Source organism: Vicugna pacos, chromosome X (genome assembly GCF_048564905.1).
Source record: "Vicugna pacos chromosome X, VicPac4, whole genome shotgun sequence".
NCBI classification, from domain to species: Eukaryota; Metazoa; Chordata; class Mammalia; order Artiodactyla; family Camelidae; genus Vicugna; species Vicugna pacos.
Window position 1 is genome coordinate 70,666,560 of NC_133023.1, and position 22,118 is coordinate 70,688,677.

Consider the following 22,118-nt stretch of genomic DNA (forward strand, 5'->3'; position numbering starts at 1 on the left):
AAGTCTCCAAATATTTAAAATCACCAACATGGTACTATGATTAAACTGGTATTAATTCACTGTGATTGCAGGAATCACAACTCCAGTAGGTGCTAACATAGCATATGAGAAGATGAAGACATACTCATAAAGAGAATCATCAAGTCAGATTACACTTCTAATACTGTATTTTTCTCTCAGTCTTTATATCTACTTAAATATGTGATATGTAAATATTAAGAGAAAAATTATAAAATAACCAATTTCTTTGTAATTTTCTAAGTAGTCCACCCAGGTACATCGCTCTAAATTGAGGCATTGGGAGAAAAAAATACTATCAGTAAGTAATGTTCACTGTCTTTCTCCATATCTTTATTTTTGCAGAGAATTTTAAAGTGAAATTTATAGGACATTTGCTTTGGAGACCTGTACACTTACTGAGAGTGAAAGAATGTCACTGAAATCAGTTCATATTACTTGTGGATTTTTTTAAATTATGCTTCTATGTACAAATATGTCTCAACATCTGCCCAAAATAGAATTAAAGCAGGTATTTTTGAAATGGTAATTATATGACCTATTTATTTTTCTGGTTACCTACCACATATACTATATATACTATATATATATAGTATATTACACATACTGTGTGTAATTGGAAATACACGATATATTTATAATATAAATATATATGTGCATATACTACATTATAAATATAAACTTCTCTCCAAACTACACCTTAAGTGGTGTGCAGAGCCTAATATTTTTAGCAATGCATATATTCATGCACAAGGACAAAATGCTCTGTGGAATTCAAAAAACTGATTTCCAATAATAAAATAATAACTTCAAGTGTTTTAGTAAAAGCCATTTCCTGATACCATATCCACTTAAGCTATACAAAGATTTTAATTGCCTACTGTTTTCTTTATACTGCAGCAGACTTTTAAATTTGTTATAGAGCAAACAGGTTGGTGGAAATGTGAAGGAAAGATTTCAAAAGTTTTTTAATACAGAAAGTAAGTTCTTTTTAGAAGGAAGTTATTTTTCTATGTGCACAACTCATATATGTTGTTGACAAGCCAGCCAAAGCTTCTAAAATTGGATAAACTGATTAAAAGAAAATCATATTAACTTTCACAAGGAAGAGATGAAAAAACTTAAATTCTTTGGTAGGGTACAAATTGTACACTATTACCTTGTATTTTGTCTGCATTAAGGCAGGCAAAGGAACATGCTTGAAAAATCAATTTCTCTGTGGACCCACAGACCAGATACACCATCAAGTCCTATTTTGAAATGGTCTTAATTTAGAATTCAGTCACTCACGAACAGATTGAGTATTAAAAGGTGTGAAATGTTTGAGAGCTACAATTGTTTCAAACATTTTGGATAGCTTAGAGGCAGATTTCAGAAATATTGATTTCTTAGTATTTTCTTGGCCAAACAGAAAGAATAATGGATCCAGCCCTCAAGCTTTTGTTTTTGGAATCTCTCAAGATCATTTAAATTAGTATTATTTTCAGAATTGCTTCAGATACCTCTCAAAGTAGCATAACTAGGACCTTGATAGGAACTTTCAGTGAACTGTGAAACCATTTATATTCCCACTGTTGCTTTCATGAAAAGTTCAGAGTCCTTCATGTTTCAGTTTTCTTGAGATTTTTTTTGTTTGGGGGTTTTTTTTGGAAGGGGAAAGGGAGTCAGCACAATCCTTAAAAGAAACATTTTCTCCCTTAAATACCAAAACTAAACCAAGAGGATTTGAAATTAACGTTTGTCCTGTTTAAAACAGTTTTACAATGTGATTAAGTGAAACCAAATCATTTGGAGAAAAACAGATGACAAAATAATGTGTTTGAATGAGTCTTTTTCTCTAAGGTATGCAATCCTGTGTATCTCAGAATTTTTCTTCTCAATTGTTGCTGTCAAAAGGAATTACCGTGATTGGCTAGATTCACTCAATATGCTTCTGAACCATTTGAAAAACATTTAGGTCAGATTTTTCAGATGGGACTTTTTGACTTAAATCTTTAAGGGAAAGGAGGAATTGCATTCCAAAACCAAGCTGAATTACAAATTACTATTTTAATAGGCATTATCCTCTTAATTGGGGGATTTGCCAAATCATGATTTTCTTTCTTAAAGTACAGTCTTCTCTTCTGTTCTTGTCAACTGGTGTGTACCTGAAAAGGTAAATTACATTTAGTACTCACCTAAGTTGGAATTTCCCCAAAATATATTCTTAAAGCACTGAGTTTTTGATACCCTTCACAATAAATGTTTGTCTTGGGCAAGTAGGTTTAGACATAAATATTATTTCTGTCTCTTGGAGATGATCAATAAACCATCAATAAAGTAGTTCATAGAGTATGAGTTCTTTGGTAGAGAAAGTGTGAATTCTAAGTCTGCTTCTTCCTCTAATTAGTTGTGTGGATCTTACATAAGTAATTTCATTTCCTTTTATTTTAAAATTTAGTTTATTTTTTAATTGAGATATAATTGACATATAACGATGTATAAGATTAAGGTGTACAGCATGTTGATTTGATACGTAATATATTGCAATATGACTACCACTGTAGCTTTAGCTAACACCTCAATCACCACATAGAATTATCATTTCTTTTTGATGTGAGAACATTTTTGACCTAGTCTCTTAGCAATTTTGAAGTATGCAATATAGTATTTTTGACTATAACCAGTATGCTGTGCCTTAGATCTCCAGAACTTATTTATCTTCTAGTCGTAAGTTTGTACTTTTAAACTAATTTCATTACTTCTGACCTCATTTCCTCATATGTATACTAAGAATGTTTAATCAGATGACCTTCTAAGGGCTCTGGTCCTTGGTCTGTGAACTTATTTTATTCTAGATACAGTTTAAGTTGTACCTCTGTATTCTTTGAAGTGTTTAAGCACTGTCAGCATGAAAAAAAAAATGACATTTGAAAGTACTATCTGTTATAGTGGTCCCAAAGATATCCCCTAAATAAAAGGGCAGAAAACCAATAGATTAATGGATTAGAAAGATTTTGTAATGAATAGGGCAAATGAGTTAATTTCAGGAATTTTAAAATTCACACAACTCTAGGCTGTGGTCCCAAAGATATCCTCTAAATAAAAAGACAGAAAATATAGCCAATAGTTTACGGATTAGAAAGCTTTTGTAATGAACAGGGAAAATGTGTTAACTTGAGAAATTTAAAAATATGTACTACTCTAGGCTAAAAAGGAAAAGAAGCCATTTGGTGTGGCACAGCATGAATTTGGGCAACCAAAATCTCTTAATGAAGAAAATGGTAACTGCATATTTAGTGAAAATGCTTCCTTTTAATTTCTAGGTTTCATTACCTCTACAATAAAGCCAACATTAGGACTTTAGTTGTTGTCAATTTTGAAATAAATATTTCTTTGATCCAGTAGTGAACTAACTCAGAAACTCAAGACCCAAAGGGATATGGAAACTTAGGACCCAAAGAGATATGGATGGAAATTTTAATATACAGAGATGAGAAATTTATTCTATATTTGCAACATTGTCTTCATTGTAAATAAGATACTCATTATCTTAATCACCTCATAGCTTTTGTATTTGTAGCCTTAACCTTTCACACAATTTGAACAGAAAATTTGATTTGAGCTTCACTATTTTTGTGGTTCAGACTCTATGCAATTTACATAAGTACAATAATGCCACAGCTTATTAGTTTTGCAATCAACAGGAGAGATGCACAGGGGTGATTTGAATTATATATCAAGGAGAATTGGATCTTTTTGGCACATCTTGTAGAATGCTTTAAAATTAGCATTATTCAAAGGAAACTAGGTATTAGCCTATTAATTGGGCATTACAATCTTCAAATACATTTTTTTTTCATGCTGATTCTGCTATATCTGTGACCTTCAGTACAAACTCCTGTGTGGCTTGGCATAAGAAAATAAATGAGGAACCTGTTCTCAAAAGTTGGTTCATAATAGCTTAGAATATGTGTTAGGTTTTAGGTGAATTGAATCTTGATTTATCAGATTTTTCTCTATATTAAGAAGCATAATAAACACTTATAATATACTGAGTTAAGGAGGAGACATGTGATGTATTAAATAAGTCAATATTTAAATATTGATTTAATACTTACAGAAAACATTATCCTTCAATTGATTCCAGTGGCAGAGATATCTGATTATCTCCAAATGAATGTCTTTAAAAATGTTTTCAAATCTCATTTACCCCCCAAATGATGACTTTTTAAAATTTCATCAAAATAGATTTATTATGTGACTTAAAAATTATACATGATAAAACAAGTGCAATTATTACTTCTTTACTGAAGTAAGTGGCAATTATAAATTGATGCATTGTACTTGATCAACAAATATTAAGCCAACACTATCAATTTTGTGATGAGCCCTGTTGATCTTTAAGCTATTCAGGCATTATTTATTTACCAGTAATTTTTTCACATTCAGCCAGATGTTTCTAGTGCCTGTTGAGTATTTAAACACTTGTGTTAGGATTCTGTAGAAAATATTAAAATACATTTGTATAGAGTAATACAACGTGTTTTGGTATTGTTCTCGTGATAAAGTTTTGTACTTTTTATATGACTTAAGTAGAAACTGCATTTTTTACTATAAAATGTAAACTTTAATTGAAAGTTAGTAGTGCAAGAATCTCAGTTTTTCATATTGTTTTACTTTCCTAATTAAAATGTTTATTTGAGTCATAAATTTAGAATGGAATATAAAAGCTCAAGTAGTTTTCAAAGCAAGCACTTATATAAACTTAAATTTTTATGTTATTATTGCATTTGTGTAAGTAAAAATAATGATATCTAAACTATTCATTGTGTTTAAATTTATTAATTAATACATTTAATTGCAGAATATTTAATAACCTAACAATAATTTTCTTGATAAGTGCAAATTTAACTTGTTAGCTATTGTATATATTATTGTATATATTAATTGTATATATTATATATATTATATATAATTGTATATATTAATAAAATTTCATTTTCAGTTACACATAGTCATTCAGAAAATAACTTTGGTTGGATTAATAAGTAAAGCAATTTATTTCAATCATAGTGATCCACATCTCAAAGGGTAAGGACTATGCTTATCTTGATGTTGCAAAATTCTTGAATAATGTGGAGGCTTCAAAAATATCAATGATAAAACTTTAAACATTAAGAAGCAATTAAAATTTAGGGATGTATTTGGAGATGGACTTTATATTATGCAAAAAAACCTTCCTAATTATAATGATTATACCTATTAACTTCTGTGTTAGCATAGAAGTACTTATATTGCTTTAGAGGGGAAAAATTATTCCCTTTTTGATCATTTTTCATGTGATGAATTCCAGTGTCTCCTCAGAATTGGTCTTGAAAATTAATTCAGAATCTGCTTATTGTCCTGAATTTTAAGGAAAATTGATCAATATTTGACTTTACTGGTTTATAAACCATTTTCATTTCTCAGCTTGGGAACTAAATGTCTCCTGGGATAGGTTTTTAAAATGTGTTTTTCTTTTTCACTGTTGTCATGTCACTTGTTTTGCTTCTTTTATTTGTACCTCCTTACCCTTAGAAATAAGTCTAGACCCATCACATTTATTTTTTTTCTGACCTTTTCAGTTACCAAGTTAGATAGGATTTTAATAACTAAGGCCTAGACCACGCTGAAATTACAGTCTTAAAAATGAAAGCAAGCACTTTATTACTTCTCTGCCTAAAGCAGCCTTTCTTTTTCACTCCAGTATATTGAGAACTCTACATTTAAGTACTACAGGAATTGAGTATTAATTCTAACAATAAATTAAAATATTTCGTGAATCTGTGTGTGTATGTTGTGTGTGTGTGAGAAAGACACTTATCATTGAAATAGAATCATTATTTGAATGGTAGGGGGTTGAGGAATTTAATTTAGAAGATCAATCCTACCTCAACTGTCTTTTGAAAACACTGTTTTTTTTTTTCCTTTTATGCTTCAGCTTGTATTACCATTAAATTATATTGGTTATAGATGAAACATCTTATGATGAAAAATAAATGTGCCATGTATCTGTCAATGACACTTAAAATGTTGTGCAATGCTCTCTCATTAATCCATATCATTGCATAGAAACTTACTTTCACCTCCATTTTTCTGTCTGTCTCTGACCTATTCCTTCTCTCTAAGCATTTCATGTGCTTTGGTTTTATAATATTCTGATTTTGTTCTAAATTGATTTTTAAACAAGTTCAAAATGTTTATCTTTAAAGTTTTTATCCTTATGTGCATGTTACTAAATATATCATAAAATCATGTATATTGTTGGCTTTACAATTTTACAAATATCCAAACGTTTGTAAATATATAATTATTTTGTTTAAAAATTGACTTTGCTATTTGTCTTAGGTCAAGCTTGATCTCATAGTGTTCTGAAGGAAGTCACTTAATAATGCAATGCCAGAATTTATTTATCTGGATAAATAACTATAATGATCTTGAATCCTCCATTTCTAATTGTGAGAAATAAATGAAATTATGGTTGTGAAAATAGCTGTATTATAGGAAAAAAAAGTCTTAACCAAGATAAGAATATTTCTATTGGGCCATCCTCATGTTAGTGTTTGTTAATGTTTGGTTTTTCCCACTACTTTTTCCACATCAGATTTGGAGGAAAAGCAACCTATTAAGTCAAAAACAATGTTTTTCCTTATACTACATTTCCTGTAGGAAGTTCCATGAGAAGAAGTGAAATTTTAATAGAGAACTGTACTTTGTTATCATAGGTAATGAAGCTAGAATATCTACTGAGTTCTTGGAAAATGTTGAGTTCAACAATATATTGCCTTCAGGGGAAGGATCAATCATTACTTCACAAGAGGCCAGCATATAGAACAGGCATAGTCTGATTTTATAAAAACATGCTACTGGAGAAAGATTTTTATGGGCTACCAGTATTCTAGCTTATCTATCTCAGCTATCACATTCTCTACAAAATGAAGCTGAAAATATATTGCAATATGTTAACAATTTACATTTATTGAATGAAATTAATATAATGTGTTGGGCATAAGGGAAAATGTTTATTATATTTAACTTTGTTAAACTCTCTTTTTAGCTTTCATTCCTGGACTAAAGAAAGGTACAGTAGAAATCAACACAAACCATAGCCATGGTGCATGTTTCATTTGAAAATGAATTTGTGTTTGGTTTAAGAAGTTTTGGCCTTTTCATTTCTCATAAAACACTGCAATTTCAACTGTTTGCTTCAAACACATTTTTAGTATATTTAAAATGAACTGATATCTAGGAAAAGCATTTAGTCAGTTAGATATCTTATATAACTGGAGGCTTTTTCCAAGTTATATGTAATCAATCTTTAGGTAGCAAAGTTAACATGACCTTACAGTCATTTTTTGACTTATGGTAGTTACTTTCAAATTACCTGTGAATTGAATTATTCATTTTTCTCCTCTGACAGTGTAAGCATATTCAGGATATTGTCTGAGGAGGCACATAAAGATATAATGCTACTTTTGTATGTTTTTTATCCAAAATTGATCTGTAAACTGTATATGCTACATTCATGCCTAAGAAAATATTCAAGTTTATATTCTTTGTGAACTTGTAAATAATATGCATTTTCTTTGCCAAAGTAAAATACATAGATTACATGTGAATCTATACTAAGATACAATCCATAGAAAACAAATTTCTATACATATGGAGTTTAAGCAATCAGTTAAAATGTATAAAATTTTTTTGTGCTGATAAATTTTTTAAATGCTGCAGGTTGTTTTGAAATTTCCAAATATATGTTTACTCTCTATGTATATGCACCTATTTCTTTATTGTCTGCTTCATACTTTGGGATGGATCTATCATATTTTTCCATTGCTTTTAAGACAACAATTCATTTCACTCCATACACTTCATTTTAAAATGTAATTTATAGTCCCCTGATATTGTGACTAAGTATAAAGAGCACTCAAAGAATAAATCTTTCTGAAATCAGTCATAAAAATCTAAATTGTTACATTGAGAGCCTCCCCTTTAATCTTTAATTTTGACATATCATGAATACTAACAGCATGCTTTATTATTTTTTGGTATTTTAAATGTTGCTTTGGCCTTTTATATTGCATTGGAGTAGTTCTCTTGTGATTTTATATAATTAGTTCTACCAGCCATGATAAATTTTTTACTATCATCTAACGAGTGAAATTTCAAGCTAAATATTTCATTTCCATGAAAGTCTTGAGTATTCAATGTTTACATGGGTTATTCAGGTGAAAGTGGCTGCACTGCATGTGCTTTTCATTTTTTCTCTCCCCTTCTTACTAGTTTTTAAGTGTCCACTGATAGGTATTGTTCAGTAACTACAGTTGTGTAACAGTCATGGAGATGTTTTTGTAGTTGTGATGCAAAGTCAAGGAGTTTTGATCATAACTATTCAGGGCTATAATGGAAAGAGCATTTGAATGTGATTCAGGACATCTGGAATTCTAATGACAGTTCTACACCTGACTAAATGTGTACTTTTGGCCAAGTCATTTAAACTCGAAGTCTTCATTTTCTTCTTTTCCTTATTTAAAAATTTGTAGTAATTGTAGTTATGCCTACACCTCACAGAGAAGTCATGCTGCTGAAACATGACAATATAAGAAAAAGAATGAGAATAATAATAACAAACAAATAAAAAAACAGAAACAGTATTTGAGCGTGTAACTTTGTTCTATACACTGTTTCTAATACTCTAAAAATGTTTTAATTTTAATACTTAGAACACTTCTATGTGTAAGTTTTATTATTTTATCCATTTTTTGCAGAAGTAGAAACTGAGGGAAAGAAAGATTAAATAAGATAGAAATTCATTTGATAATTTTTAAAGCACTATACTTTTATAAGACATTACTATTACTTAGATTTTTGAACCTTCATTAGTACAACAATGAATAATGATCATCACAATTAACCTCATATTTCAAATTTTGCTCTAATTGAAAGATAGTTATTTAGTATATTCATAATGCAACTGGACTCTGACTCCAAGTTGAAACACTGTAGTACCTTTTGTGGTTATATTTCATGATAATTTTCATACCATGTTTTGTATATCCACTTTCCATCATCAGCTCATTTGAGTAGACTTGCTATTATTTAACTCACATAGTACAATTTCTTAGGCATATTTTATGCAATTAAATGTTAGTATGTAAGAGGAAAATGCCCTCTATTACTCTAATCATAAATTTCTAAAACCAAGTTTAGTTCATTCATGTTAACTTTTCCATTTAAGGCTGACTGATTACCAGGATGACATTGAGGTTTTTTTCTTAAATACAAAAGTATGTAGGCTGTTCCCCTCATACTAAATTAGATAAATACATACAAATCCTTAATAGTAAGAGAATTACTTCTAATCCTGGTGTGCTTTACTTGTCCCCAAGGAAGAAATTGCAAATATATACTTGTCAATTCTTTTAGAGCAAATTCTTTTGTACCTCTTCCTGAGGAAGATACACATTAATAAACATTTAGAAATGAATATCTTTCATTGAATTTGTTTGTAAGTATACTTTCCTTTTCTGTGGACATGTTTTAATGTGAGAGTGAGGGCTTCAGCTCTAATATATCAATTACATTTTCTGTTTTCATTGAGGTGTAGGATTTGAACAACAGAATGTCAACTGGTTTGTCTACCTCCAGTCATTTGTTGTCCATAGCAACGCTCAGTTATCCAAGGTGATTGTTGGCATATCTTTGCAGTGTTTTATTATAAAACCTTTACTCTTCTGTCAGATAGCTCTTAGGAATCTGTTCTTGAGCTAGGTTTCCATACTTACTGTTAGTACTCAATGGTGAGCTGTAATTTAGGAGTTTCTTACTGTAGACTTGAAATGTTGAATTTGAGGCAGGAGAAGCTGTTTGGGGATGAGAGTGTGAGGGGAAAGCAGCTTGTGATGGAAGGTTCTAGAAGAGACTGGGAAAATGATCTCTCAGCCAAATGAATCACCTCACCTATCTTCATTTGACTACTTAGTTAATAAGAGTTTGTGAACATAAAATATAATTCATCCTTATGCATGATAGATACAGAGTTTTCCATATGTCAATTAGTAAGAAAAGTAATGTCTTTTTTTTTCATGGCCAGGAATTTAATGAAAATGCATGTGTAAGTTTCCAAACGAAAAATGTATAGTACAGGCCATAATATTAATCACTCCATGCTAATTTAGTATCTTTCTAAATTCTCAGACCAAAGGACTAAATCAACATACAGTTTTGTAAGCTTTGTTTTAGATTATTAATAGTAGACTCTAGAATGTCATAGAACTTTTGTGGAAGGAATTACGCTTTATGAAGCATTTGTGTATTTTACCATCTAAAATTGCCTTCTTTAGATAATATATAACTAGTTCATTCCACCATATTGTAGATTATACATTGACATATAAAACTAGAAAAAAATATACCATATGATAAAATTCTATTGCTTTTTAATGTTTTTATTATAATGAAGAAAAAAGAAACAGATATGATACGATTTATCATACAAAAGTAGACTAGGGAAGAAAAATTGGTGTCTTTTTGAGGCCTACACAGTGTTATTAAAGTTAGAAAATAGGTGAGGTACTGCAGTGTTATCATTCTGATAAAAACTCTTGGCATAGCTTTGAAACAGTATGTGATTTGTGAATAGAAAATACATTCTTTTAACTTCACATTCTGTTTTTTAAAATATTTATTTATTTACGTTGCCTTTTTTTGAGAGGGGGAGGTACGTTCTGGGTTTATGCCATTGTCTTTATTAAAATCTATGTGGAGATAATAAAAGGTATTGCTAAGTGGCATATTAGTCAGTTGCTTGTTAGCAAAACATGGTTCGAACATTTAAATGGGTCATAAACATTATTTCTACTACAGCTAACCAGAGTAGTAACCCTCATTTCACAAAACATAATTTTAATACACATCATTCTTCTCCTACATTGTCTTGAAACCGATTCTGTTTGGCTGACACAGCAAAACAATAAAATATTACATTTCTTTACTTTCATTTACAGATGCCATATCAAAAGCTGAGTCTACTATGAGGCAGAAGTTTTGGTTGAAATATACTTTACAAATGAGTGTTTTTTCTTAGGACACACACAAAAATTGATTGTTGAAAAGACAACTTTCTCATTTGGTAAATTGTCCGTCTGAGAATATAGCCCAGGAGTCTTGAATTTCAAGTGATTTATTATAATTGATTTTGATCAACACTGTCAAATGGAAATATAATGAGATACATGTGTAATTTTAAATGGTCTAGGGCCACATTTTAAAGAGAAAAAAAAAGCCACTGAGTGAAATTAATTTTATTAACATTTTATTTAACCCAATACCTGCAAGGTATCATGATTTCAACATGTAATCAATATAAAAATTATGAACAAGATATTTTATATTTCTTTTCATAGTAAGTCTTGAAATCTGGCCTGCATTTTACACATACAGCGCATCTCAGTTCAAAGTATTGGCCACATTTCAAGTGCTCAATAGCTGTGGCTAGTGGCTAATATATCAACACAGCTTCAGATCCTCCTCAAAGACTAAGGATTTGGGATAGGGCTGCAGTGGAAAAAGAGGCCTTAATATACATTGGTTTGATATTATACTTTGAAGGAAAACAAACAAACAAAAAGCCCTTGAAGCCCTTGAATTTATGCTTGCTCCTCTGAGAACATTTTGCCCCTGGCTGGCCAAAGTTCAAAGGAAAAAGAAAACATTTGGGAAAGGTACTCTTGTTGATTTTTGCTGCCATGGCGGATGAAAAAATGTCGAATGTGAAGCAGCAAAGGGCTGTAGAGATCAAAGTCAACACTTTCCCTTGCAGACTTTGTGCCCTATGTTTGAGGCTCTTAAGAAGCACAATTCACTGCAATTTGCTCTCCTTCAAATTCTTAAGTAGTTCTCAAGAGGCTCCCTCAGTAGAGAACGCTGATTGGTGCTTGTTAATCTCGAGGCTACACAGGCATGGATGATTTTAGAACGTGTATTGTCTAGGGTTTTATAGGTATTACTACTGGAACTGGAGCCAGAGGCTGCAAAGTTTCTATCTTCTAGTTCATATAAAATGTGGGACTTCAATTTTAAAAGATTAGTAATGTAATTTACCATATTAATGTGAATGTAAGGATGTGAATTTCCAAAACTATTAAATAAGAGCCTGCAATATTTTAAACAAATCTAAAAGATTTATATAACAGATGTCTATGTGTGGTATTCATGGTGCTCATGCTTGGGGGTGTATTTCCTAGACTTACCAGATATGAATATGATTCTAAATAGTGCTGTGTGTCAGAGACGATTTAAAGCATTGATTTCTTCACTTGATAATCACTTATTAGTGGTTCAAAATATCATCAAAATAAAAACAGAAAACACCATACAAAGTGATGAGATGCAATGCTCATTTAATAGGACAACTTTCAAGTAAATTGATAAATGCTTTATATTCTTGACTGCATCAAATCTAATTATATCATTGCTTATGGGTAAATATTTGGAATGCAGCATTTATTTATTATTCAGAATTCAAGTGCAATTTATAAAATTTTAATAGTTTTTATTTTGGAGAAACTGACTTTTGAATTTTTCACATAGCTTGAATTTACACCAGATTAACAGAATCGCATTTTCTTTGCTGCCTTCATTTGTTGCTGTTCTCCAAGTGTAATACTATCCTAGAAGATGAGAGGGAAGAAATAGGGGATTTTAGAGAACTCACGTTAAATATTTTCCAAATATATTGACTCTGGCCTTCTTAAGCTTTTTGTTAATGTATTTAAAATGCAAAGAATGAGAACATTTTGAAAAATAACAAAAAGAGGGGAAAGATTGTTGTCAGCCAATGTCAACACATAAAACTTTAACAAAAAACCAAGATGGTAGGTGTGGAGAAACTGATAGGCCGATGTGGTAAAATGGTACTGAAGCAGACTATAATTCATATCTGAAATTAATATATGATTTAAAAATAATCAAAACCAGAGATGAAGGTATGAATTATTAAACAAATTGTGCTGGGAAATTTGACAAAGTATTTGACAAATGATCCTAACTCCAAAATACAGATCCAAGAAAACTATAGTAGATCAAAAGTATGACTATAAACCTTGGTCCATACAATTGAGAGGAAAATATGTGAAAATAAATCAAAGAAAGAAGCCTCAATTTAATTTTTAATTTTAACTCCTCAATATCTGCATAATTTGTGGCAAAACTAGTTCCAAACATCACAAATAAAAATATTAATTTGAATTGAAATACTGAAATTAGTTCTCAAGGTGCACTCTGGAAATTAGTTACTTCTGGTTAGTTTTCCCAAAAGTTTCAATTCTAGAGTGATTCTGTCACATTAATTTAGACATAGCTCTCGAAAGAAAGGTTGATTGTAGAAGGCAGGATGTATGGCATTAAGTAATAGCTATTCTCTTTTTTAAATATTGATTTTGATGATAATGATAATCAACCTTTAATGAGCAGGTGTAAAACATTACTCATTGTTCACATTTCAAAGCAGCAACAGATGAAGGCTGTCACTGTCAAAGAACGGGTTATTTTTAAATAGATGGTTGCATGATTTCTTCTAACAATATTTCATCAAACTGGCTTATATTTGTAGACATAGCACTATTATTGTTCGTTTAATGCTAATTTACCTTGAGAGCAAAGACTTTCCTAAAAGCCTTACACATTCCTGACTTTTCCTCCCATCACTCCTGATCCCAGACCTCTTGACAGCTCTCTTTCCCTTTGCTTCCTTTAATTCAACAATCTGTTGAGTACCTGGTATATGCCAGGCACTGTACTAATTCTCTTCCTTTATCCTCTAATCTCTCTCCAATAAGCAAGGGATTACAGGGGAGAAAATTAGTAGTATTGTTGCAGAATCCCAGCCTCTGTGCCTAGACACCAAAATGAAATCTGGAGATAGAATTTTGGGTGAGGCAGAAAAAACAGCTTTATTTCTTAGCCTGCTGTAGCCCCCTTTGCCTGGCAAATGCCTCAAGACTGCAAGCACCAATTTGGGAAGGGATAGCAGGGAGTTTTATAGTGAGAGTCCAAGCAACAAAGCTTCTGATAAACATCTTGGGGCTGCATTCTTTCTACCCTGACACAATTGCATTGTCATCAAGAAAACTTAGTGATGGAGCCTCCTGTTTCTGTGATTATCAAACCATGTCCTCCTCCTCCAGTGATCCTTGGTCTGGTGTTTGTCTTCCGTACCAAGAATTAACCAATCATATCTCCAGACACTTCTGGCCTGGAATAAATGATGCTTAATGGGGAGGGTGAGTGCCCTAAGGAAGAACTGCAGCAGAAGATATGGGGGAAGTGTCTGCCCTGGGAGGACCCCACAGGGTCCTGCTGGGTTACAGTATAGTTACAGATGGAAGTTAGCTAGAGGTAGAGGTGGAGTTATTTATTCATAAATAGATGAAATTGAGATTTTTAATATTAATGTTCCATGGTATTCTATGTAGGGAGATTTGATATGCTATAACTTTGCTTTAGGATGACACAGAGATGAATTTTCAGTGGGATTTCTAGAAAAAAAACTATCAACAATTTTCCACATTTTCTCAAAATATTCAGAGACAAGCATTACAAGCCAAAGTCGGCCTCAGTGGATCACTTTGAGAATGTACTCTTGCATGCCTGCTATAAGGTTCTATTTCAGTTTAAAAATCAAAACGGTATATGAGTAGCCTCATCATGAAAAAATGATATTGGAATTTTCCTGAAAACTGTATATATAAAACATCTTTTAAATCATACTTTTGTATATTCTGTGTTTTTCAAGATGCTAAAGCTATCAGGATTGATTGAGTCAGATAATAGAAATACTTAACTTCATAATCTAATTGATCGAGTGTAAAAGCATTCACTTTCCTTAGTTATCAGATCATCAGTAACTGTGCTGCCTAATTTAATTTATTTTTGAGGTTAGTGTTATGACATCCCTAAACTTAATATTTTATTAGAACTACTTGGTGCTCACAAAAACAGCATTGTTATGAAAGGAAAATGCTACCAAGATTTTGCTTATTCCATATGTTCATTTAAGTTTCCAAGCAAGAAATCTGAATTTCCATTTTATCTATGATAATATTATAATATTAATTCTTATTTTCAGTCTAATGGAAATTCAAAATCAGCATTATACCACGCATATTCGCTTACTTTTAGAATTCTCTTAACAAACATCACCCAATTAATTATTACTTTCTTGAAAAGACTCTCTACTGGAAATTGTAAAACCTTTTTGAGTAATTAATTAACACATCTTAATTTTAAAGGATTTATTGCATTGTCATGGGATTTACTTATAGTGTGCATTGCAGTTTCTTCAACTTTTCAATTTTCCCTTGAATACAACTATTATGAATGTTTTCTTTTTGAAAGCTAATATAGCAGAACTATAATATGTTGGTTTAGTGTTTTTGTTGAGATACAATTCACATAATACACAATTCACCCTTTTAGAATATACAATTCAGTTGTTTCTAATATATTCATAAATGTATGCAACCTTCACCACTATTGAATTCCAGAACATTTTCATCACCCACAAAACCCCACATAACCATTAGCAGTCACACCCCAATCCCCATATCCCCGTTCTGGCAATCAATACTCTCACTTCTATTCTACCTCTACGGATTTGCCTATATAGGAAATTTCATAAAATAGAATCCTATACTATGTGGCCTATTATGTCTGACTTCCTTTTCATTGTGTAATGTTTTCAAGATACATCCATACTATAGTATATATCAGTACTTCATTCCTTTGTATGGCTGAGTAATATATCATTGTATGATACACATATTTTGTTTATCCATTCATCAGTTGATAGAAATGTGGGTGTTTCCATCTTTCAGCTATTATGAATAATGCTGCCATGAACATTGTTGTACAAGTGTTTGTGTGGACATATGTTTTCAATTTTCTTCAGTGTATATTTAAAAGGGTAGAATTGCTGGGCCATATAGTAACATTATGTTTAATATTTTAAGGAACTGCCAAACTGTTTTCCAAAGTTGACTGCACCATTTAACATTCCCATTGGCACTGTGTGTGGGGTTCCAGTTTCCCCAAATCCTCACCAACATTTGTCAATATCTGCCTTTTTAATCATAACTATAGTAGTGGGTTGGAAGTATTATCTCACTTTGGCATTGATTTACATTTCCCTAATGATTAATGATGCTCAGAAGCTTTACATGTGTTTATTGGCCATTGTGTATTTTCTTTGAAGAAAAGTTTATTTGAATAATTTGTTCATTTTTCTTTTGAGTTAATTTTTTTGTTATTATTGAGTTGTAAGTGTTCTTTATAAATTCTGGATGCTAGTTACATATAAGATATATGCTCTGCAAATAATTCCACTCATTCTATAGGTTGTCTTTTCATTTTCTTGATAGTGTCCTTTGAAGTACAAAAGTTTTTATTTTGATGAAGTCTTATTCATCAATATTTAGTTGAGCTGTTTATGCTTTAGGTTTTATATCAAGAATTCAGTGTCCATCACAAAGTATTCAAGATCTGCACCTAAAAAAAGATCTGTACCCACGTTTTCTTCAAAAAATTTTGTAGTTTTAGTTCTTACATTTAGGTCTTTGATTCATTTTGATTTAATGTTTGTATATGGTGTGAGGTAAGGATCCAACTTCATTTTTTTATATGTGTAAAATCTAATTTTTCCAGCAGCATTTGTTGAAAAGACTGTTTCTTCTCCATTAAACTGTCTTGGTGCTCCTGTCAAAACTGAGCAAAACTGAGGGAAAAAAAAAAACTATAGTATATAATTGTACCACAAAGTCTTGATTATTGTAATTTTGCAGTAAGTTTTGGAATCAGAAAGCATCCCTCCAAATTTGTTCCTCCTTCTCAAGATTGTTTTAGCTAATCTGGATCTCTTGAATTTCCATAAGAACTTTAGAATCAGCAAGTCAATTTCTTAAAAGAATCAGCTCAGATTTTAATAAAAAATTATGTTGCATATATAGATACATTTAGGAAGTATTGCCATTTTGATAATATAAAGTTTTATAATCCATGGTCACAAATATCTTTCCATTTATTTAAATTTTCTTTAATTTTTTTTGATGTTTTATAGTTTTAGTGTACAAGTTTTATACTTCTTTTGTTAAATATATTCCTAGGTATTTTATTTTTTAATGTGAATAGAATAGGTTTTTTAATTTCATTTTCAAATTGTTCATGGCTAGTGTATAAAAAAATGGACTTTTCTATTCTGATCTTTTAACCCACAACCTTGATAAATAGTTTGTTAACTCTAATAGTATTTATGTGTATTTCTTTGGATTTTCTGTATGCAACATTATCTTATCTGTGAATAGACATAATTTACTTCTTCTCTTCCAATATGGATGTCTTTTTTCTCTTTTTCTTACCTAATATCCTTGTCTCTAGTAACATTTTTTGTTTTACTGTGTCTTTTGTCTAATGTTAGTATAATTACTCCCCCCCTCTTTTTATTACTGTTTGTATGATATCTATTTTTCCATCATTTTATTTTCAACCTATTTGACTTTTGAATCCAAAGTATTTCTCTTATAGACAGAAAATTACTAAATTAGGACTTGCATTGTTCATTTTACTATTTGTTTTCTATATGTATTATGTATTTTTTCTTCCTCCATTGCTATCCTCTTTTTTGTTAAGTGACTATTTTTAAAAATATCATTACTTTTATTATATTTGTGAATTATTTTCTTAGTGATTACCCTAAAGATTACAATGAACAATGTAACTTATAACACTCTAGTTCTGATGAATACAAACCTAATTTTAATAGTATGTAAAACTTTGCTTCTATATAGCTTCATTCTCTCTCCCCTCCATTGTGCTGTTATTGTTATATAAATTATATCTTTATACATTGTATGTCAATCAAAGGTCTATAGTTATCACTTTATACAATTCTCTTTTAAAATCAGAGGGGAGAAAAAGTTACAAATGAAAAATAAATTATATTATCTTTTATATTTAACTATGCATTTATTTTACCAGTATTTGAGGTACTCTCTAGTGTCCTTTCATTTCAATCTGAAGACCTCCCTTTATTATTTCTTGTAGAGTAAGGTTCTAGCAATGGAATCTCGCTCATGTTTAAAAAAAATCTGGGAAAGCCTTAATTTCTTGTTCATTGTTGAAGGATAGTTTTATAGAACAAAGAATTCTTGGTTGAAGTATTTTTCTTTCAGCACCTTGAATATGTCATCCTACTGCCTTCTGGTATTCTGGTTTCTGATGGGAAATCAGCTATTAATCTTATTAAGGATTATTTGTACAGAATGAGTCATGTCTCTCTTGGTACTTTCAAGATTCCCTCTTTGTCTTTGAAGAGTTTGACTGTGTTATGTCTAGGTGTTTATTGGAGTTCATTGAACTTCTCAGATATGTATGTTAATGTATTTTACCAATTTTGGGGTGGTTTTGGTGATTACTTCTTCAAATATTCTTTCTTTCCCTTTCCCTTTTTTCTCTACTACTTGGATTCCCATTATGAATATATTGATCCATCTGATGGTGTCACACAGGTCTCTGAGACTCTGTTCATTTTTCTTCATTCTTTTTTTAGTTCTGCTCACAATCTTATTTGACCTATTTTTAGGTTTTTTGATTCTTCCACCTTCAAATCCCATTCTTTTTACCATCAAAATTTAATTATAAATCTATCTCAGTACTTAAAAATCTTGTATCTTGTGAAGTATAACAACAATACAAAATTTAAGTTTCAACAAAATATATGAAGGTATATCAGGTGCTAAATACTCTGTAAACAATTTTCCACAATTTAAATTGTGAAATGGGGAGATAAAACAATTGGACTATGTTTATGTTATGTTTAATAAATTCTAATATTTTATTAGCTAAGATTACCCTTTGTAGCATACTCACTGATATATATCTAATGCCTAGAATAGCGTCTGACACATAATGAATTAATACTGATTACTCAATTATGTATTAATGACTTCATATAGATTCTTTAACTACTCATAAATAATTATTTACTGGATTAATTAATTTTCATATTTGTAGTGGTTGAATATAACAATATGGCATATCAGAGGAAAATTATTTATAATGAACTGAGATCTATGGTTGAACAAATATTCATGTTTTATGGTACCAATTAATGTGGATTCCTTACAGCAACATAGAATAAAAAGTACAAATTGTATCAAAAATGTGAGCATGAGTGTAAAATTAACATCAGAGAACTTCTATAACTTACTGAAGTTATAGAATATATAAAATTTTTTCAGAAGGCAACAGAGAAAAATAAGTTAAGGATCATTGACAGAAATGGCAAAGCTAAATCGATAACAGCTGCTCTATTTTTTCCAATATTCCTTGAAATTGTATACATTTTGAGGTTATTTACACAAGAAAAAATTCAATTTTAAGTAACTTTGGCATTACTTATATTTAAGAAAGAAAAATTCATGTTTAATGTCAATTTTATAGATTGAAGTCAGTTTATTGAGAGATTTTTCTTCTGATATTCAAAGCTAATAGATGTGTCATGATCATTGAAAATAATTTTTCTAAATAAAAGGTGAATTCAAGGATAAATTCATACATTTCATTATGGTAGGTTTCTCACAAATAAAATAAAATGCAATAATGACAGGGTAGGGATTATGAGAAATCTTGATGTCATTTCTCATACAGTGTATATTAGTCTTAAAATTGTGTATAAAACAAACAAAATCAACAGAACTGGAACCAAAGTAGTTTCACTTTGGGTTTTTTTTGCTACAAAATAAACCTTATATTGAATTTTTATTACAAAAAATTTATCATTAATTTCTACTTCAACTAACAATACTTTAATGTCTTAAAAGAAATCCTTAATTTTTTAAAATAAAACTTTAATTTGCATATTTAAGACATAAAGAATACCTAATTCATGTAGGGTAGTTTGATTTCATTTGGATAGTTAATCACATTCTTTACCTCTGCTATTTCAATAACATAAAAAAGACTCATGTCCACCAGAGAAAATTTTATAAGGCTGCTTTTCTTTGTAAATATAGATCTTCTACTCTATCAGGCTTCTATTAATAATCAAACAAGCTTTAAAGATTATGGAAATGATAGATCTTTAATACAGTTTCAGATACTTTTAGAAATTTTCTGCATGAAACTATTTAGTAACACTATAATGAAATTTAGATTTTTAGGAAGATAAAAATCTTGAAATACAAGATACTACAAGGATAGGCATTTTAAGTATTTTTAAATTGATTAAATTTGGCCAGTTATTAAGAATTTAATCATCTAAGTGGTTCATAATTTTCATAGGACTAAAGTTTCCAAGAATGCTGTCCATTCAAATGGTAATGAGAAATTAGGTTACATTTTCTAATTTAATTTTTAAGAGTTTTTCTTTTAAACTTTAATTTAATAGTCACACAAATAATCCAGATAATTCATACCAGATAACATTTTTCCTTCAGGTGTTTGAAAGAAAAGAGCATGTCAAACCTATTAATGTTTGCTTTAAATAAGCAGACAAGTAGAAAACTGGTAGAAATGGTTTTGGAATTATGCCTTAATAACTGCAAATTAATTCCTAAATATTTATTTGGCTATTATATTTGGGTATAGACTTGGATATATGGATATAGATGATATAGATATACAGATATAGACACAGATAGATGAATGTAAATTTTATTAATCTTTTCAAGAGTTGCATACCTTCTCTGTTTTCAGAGTCAATTTATTAACAGGCTTCTAGTGAACATTTGTGAGCAACATTTTGGATAGCACCTAAGATTACTAGAGCAATAATTGGCGTATGAGAGCAGCTTTCCACTTGTATTAGTTTCTTATAGATGCTGCAACAATTGACCACAATCTTAGTGTCTTAAAAAAGAATCAGTTTATTATTTTACAGTGCCAGAGGGTAGAAGTCCTAAATGCATCTCACTTGGATAAAATCAAGGCATTGGTGGGACTGTGTAGCTTTCTGGAACTTCTAGAGGAGAATCCATTTTCTTGCCTTTTTCCAGTTTCGAAAGGCTACCAGCATTCCTTGGCTCATGACCCCTTACCATTTTTCTATTACTTTCTTTTTTAAGCATTTTTATTGTTTTAGGGGGTGTAATTAGGTTTATTTATTTATTTTAATGGAGGTACGGTACTGGGTATTGAACCCAGGACCTTGTGCATGCTAGGTAGGCACTCTACCGCTGAGCTATACCTCCCCCCTCCCTTACCATTTTTAAAATCAGCAAAAGATGATTGAGTTTGTCATCTTTCTGATTTTGACTTTTCTTCCTAACTTTTACCCATTTAAGGACCCTTGTGACATCCTCGGGTCCACTAGGATAATTCCCTTAAGATCAGCTCATTAACAATCTTAATTCCACTCACAACCTTACTTCTCCCTTGCCTTATTATGTAGTGTATGTCAAGATTCCAAGGATTAGGATTTAGACATCTTAAGGATAAGGGGCATAATTCTGCCTACCACACCACACATTACTCTTTGAAAAACAACTTTTAATGCTGTAACCATGCTTAAACAGTCTAAACAGAGTTTCATTAACTTTGAAATATATCCAAGAAAGTCAAGATCTGTTGTGGAAATTGGGGTGACTTTGACATTCCAGGTTCATTCAGGTATTTAGGATGTTAAATCCTGGTGGATTTTAAATGATGCATTCCACAATTTACAATCTGACTTGCTGTAAAAATATTTCCTTGCTTTAGCATTTCAAATTATAAACACTAATCTGTCTTCGTAGCAAAGACCCATTTATCCTCTTAAAGTCACAATGTCCTCATTTGTAAAATATGAATACCAATATGCAACTACCTCATAGACTGTGGTGAGGATTTAATGAGTTAATGCATAGAAAGCAGTTACCACTGTCCTTTGGACATTGTAGATGTTCAATATTATGCTAATATAATAAAGTATTATTGTTTTCCCATTATTATTACTTCTCTGGATGCAAATTATACTGGAAGTCTGCTTAGCCTTTAGACAAAATTCATTTTATTTTATTTTTATTCCAAATATAAATAAATAGAAAAGG

General features: G+C 30.6%; 1 protein-coding gene across 1 annotated transcript in view; it reads left to right on the forward strand.

The window, feature by feature from the left end:
• Positions 1-22,118, forward strand: part of PCDH11X (protocadherin 11 X-linked) — a 545,261-nt gene that overhangs the window by 437,152 nt on the left and 85,991 nt on the right. Inside the window, exon 6 of the mRNA XM_031671543.2 lies at positions 7,097-7,120. Within this exon, the coding sequence (XP_031527403.1) occupies positions 7,097-7,120 (24 nt within the window). The remainder of the gene's footprint in view (positions 1-7,096; positions 7,121-22,118) is intronic.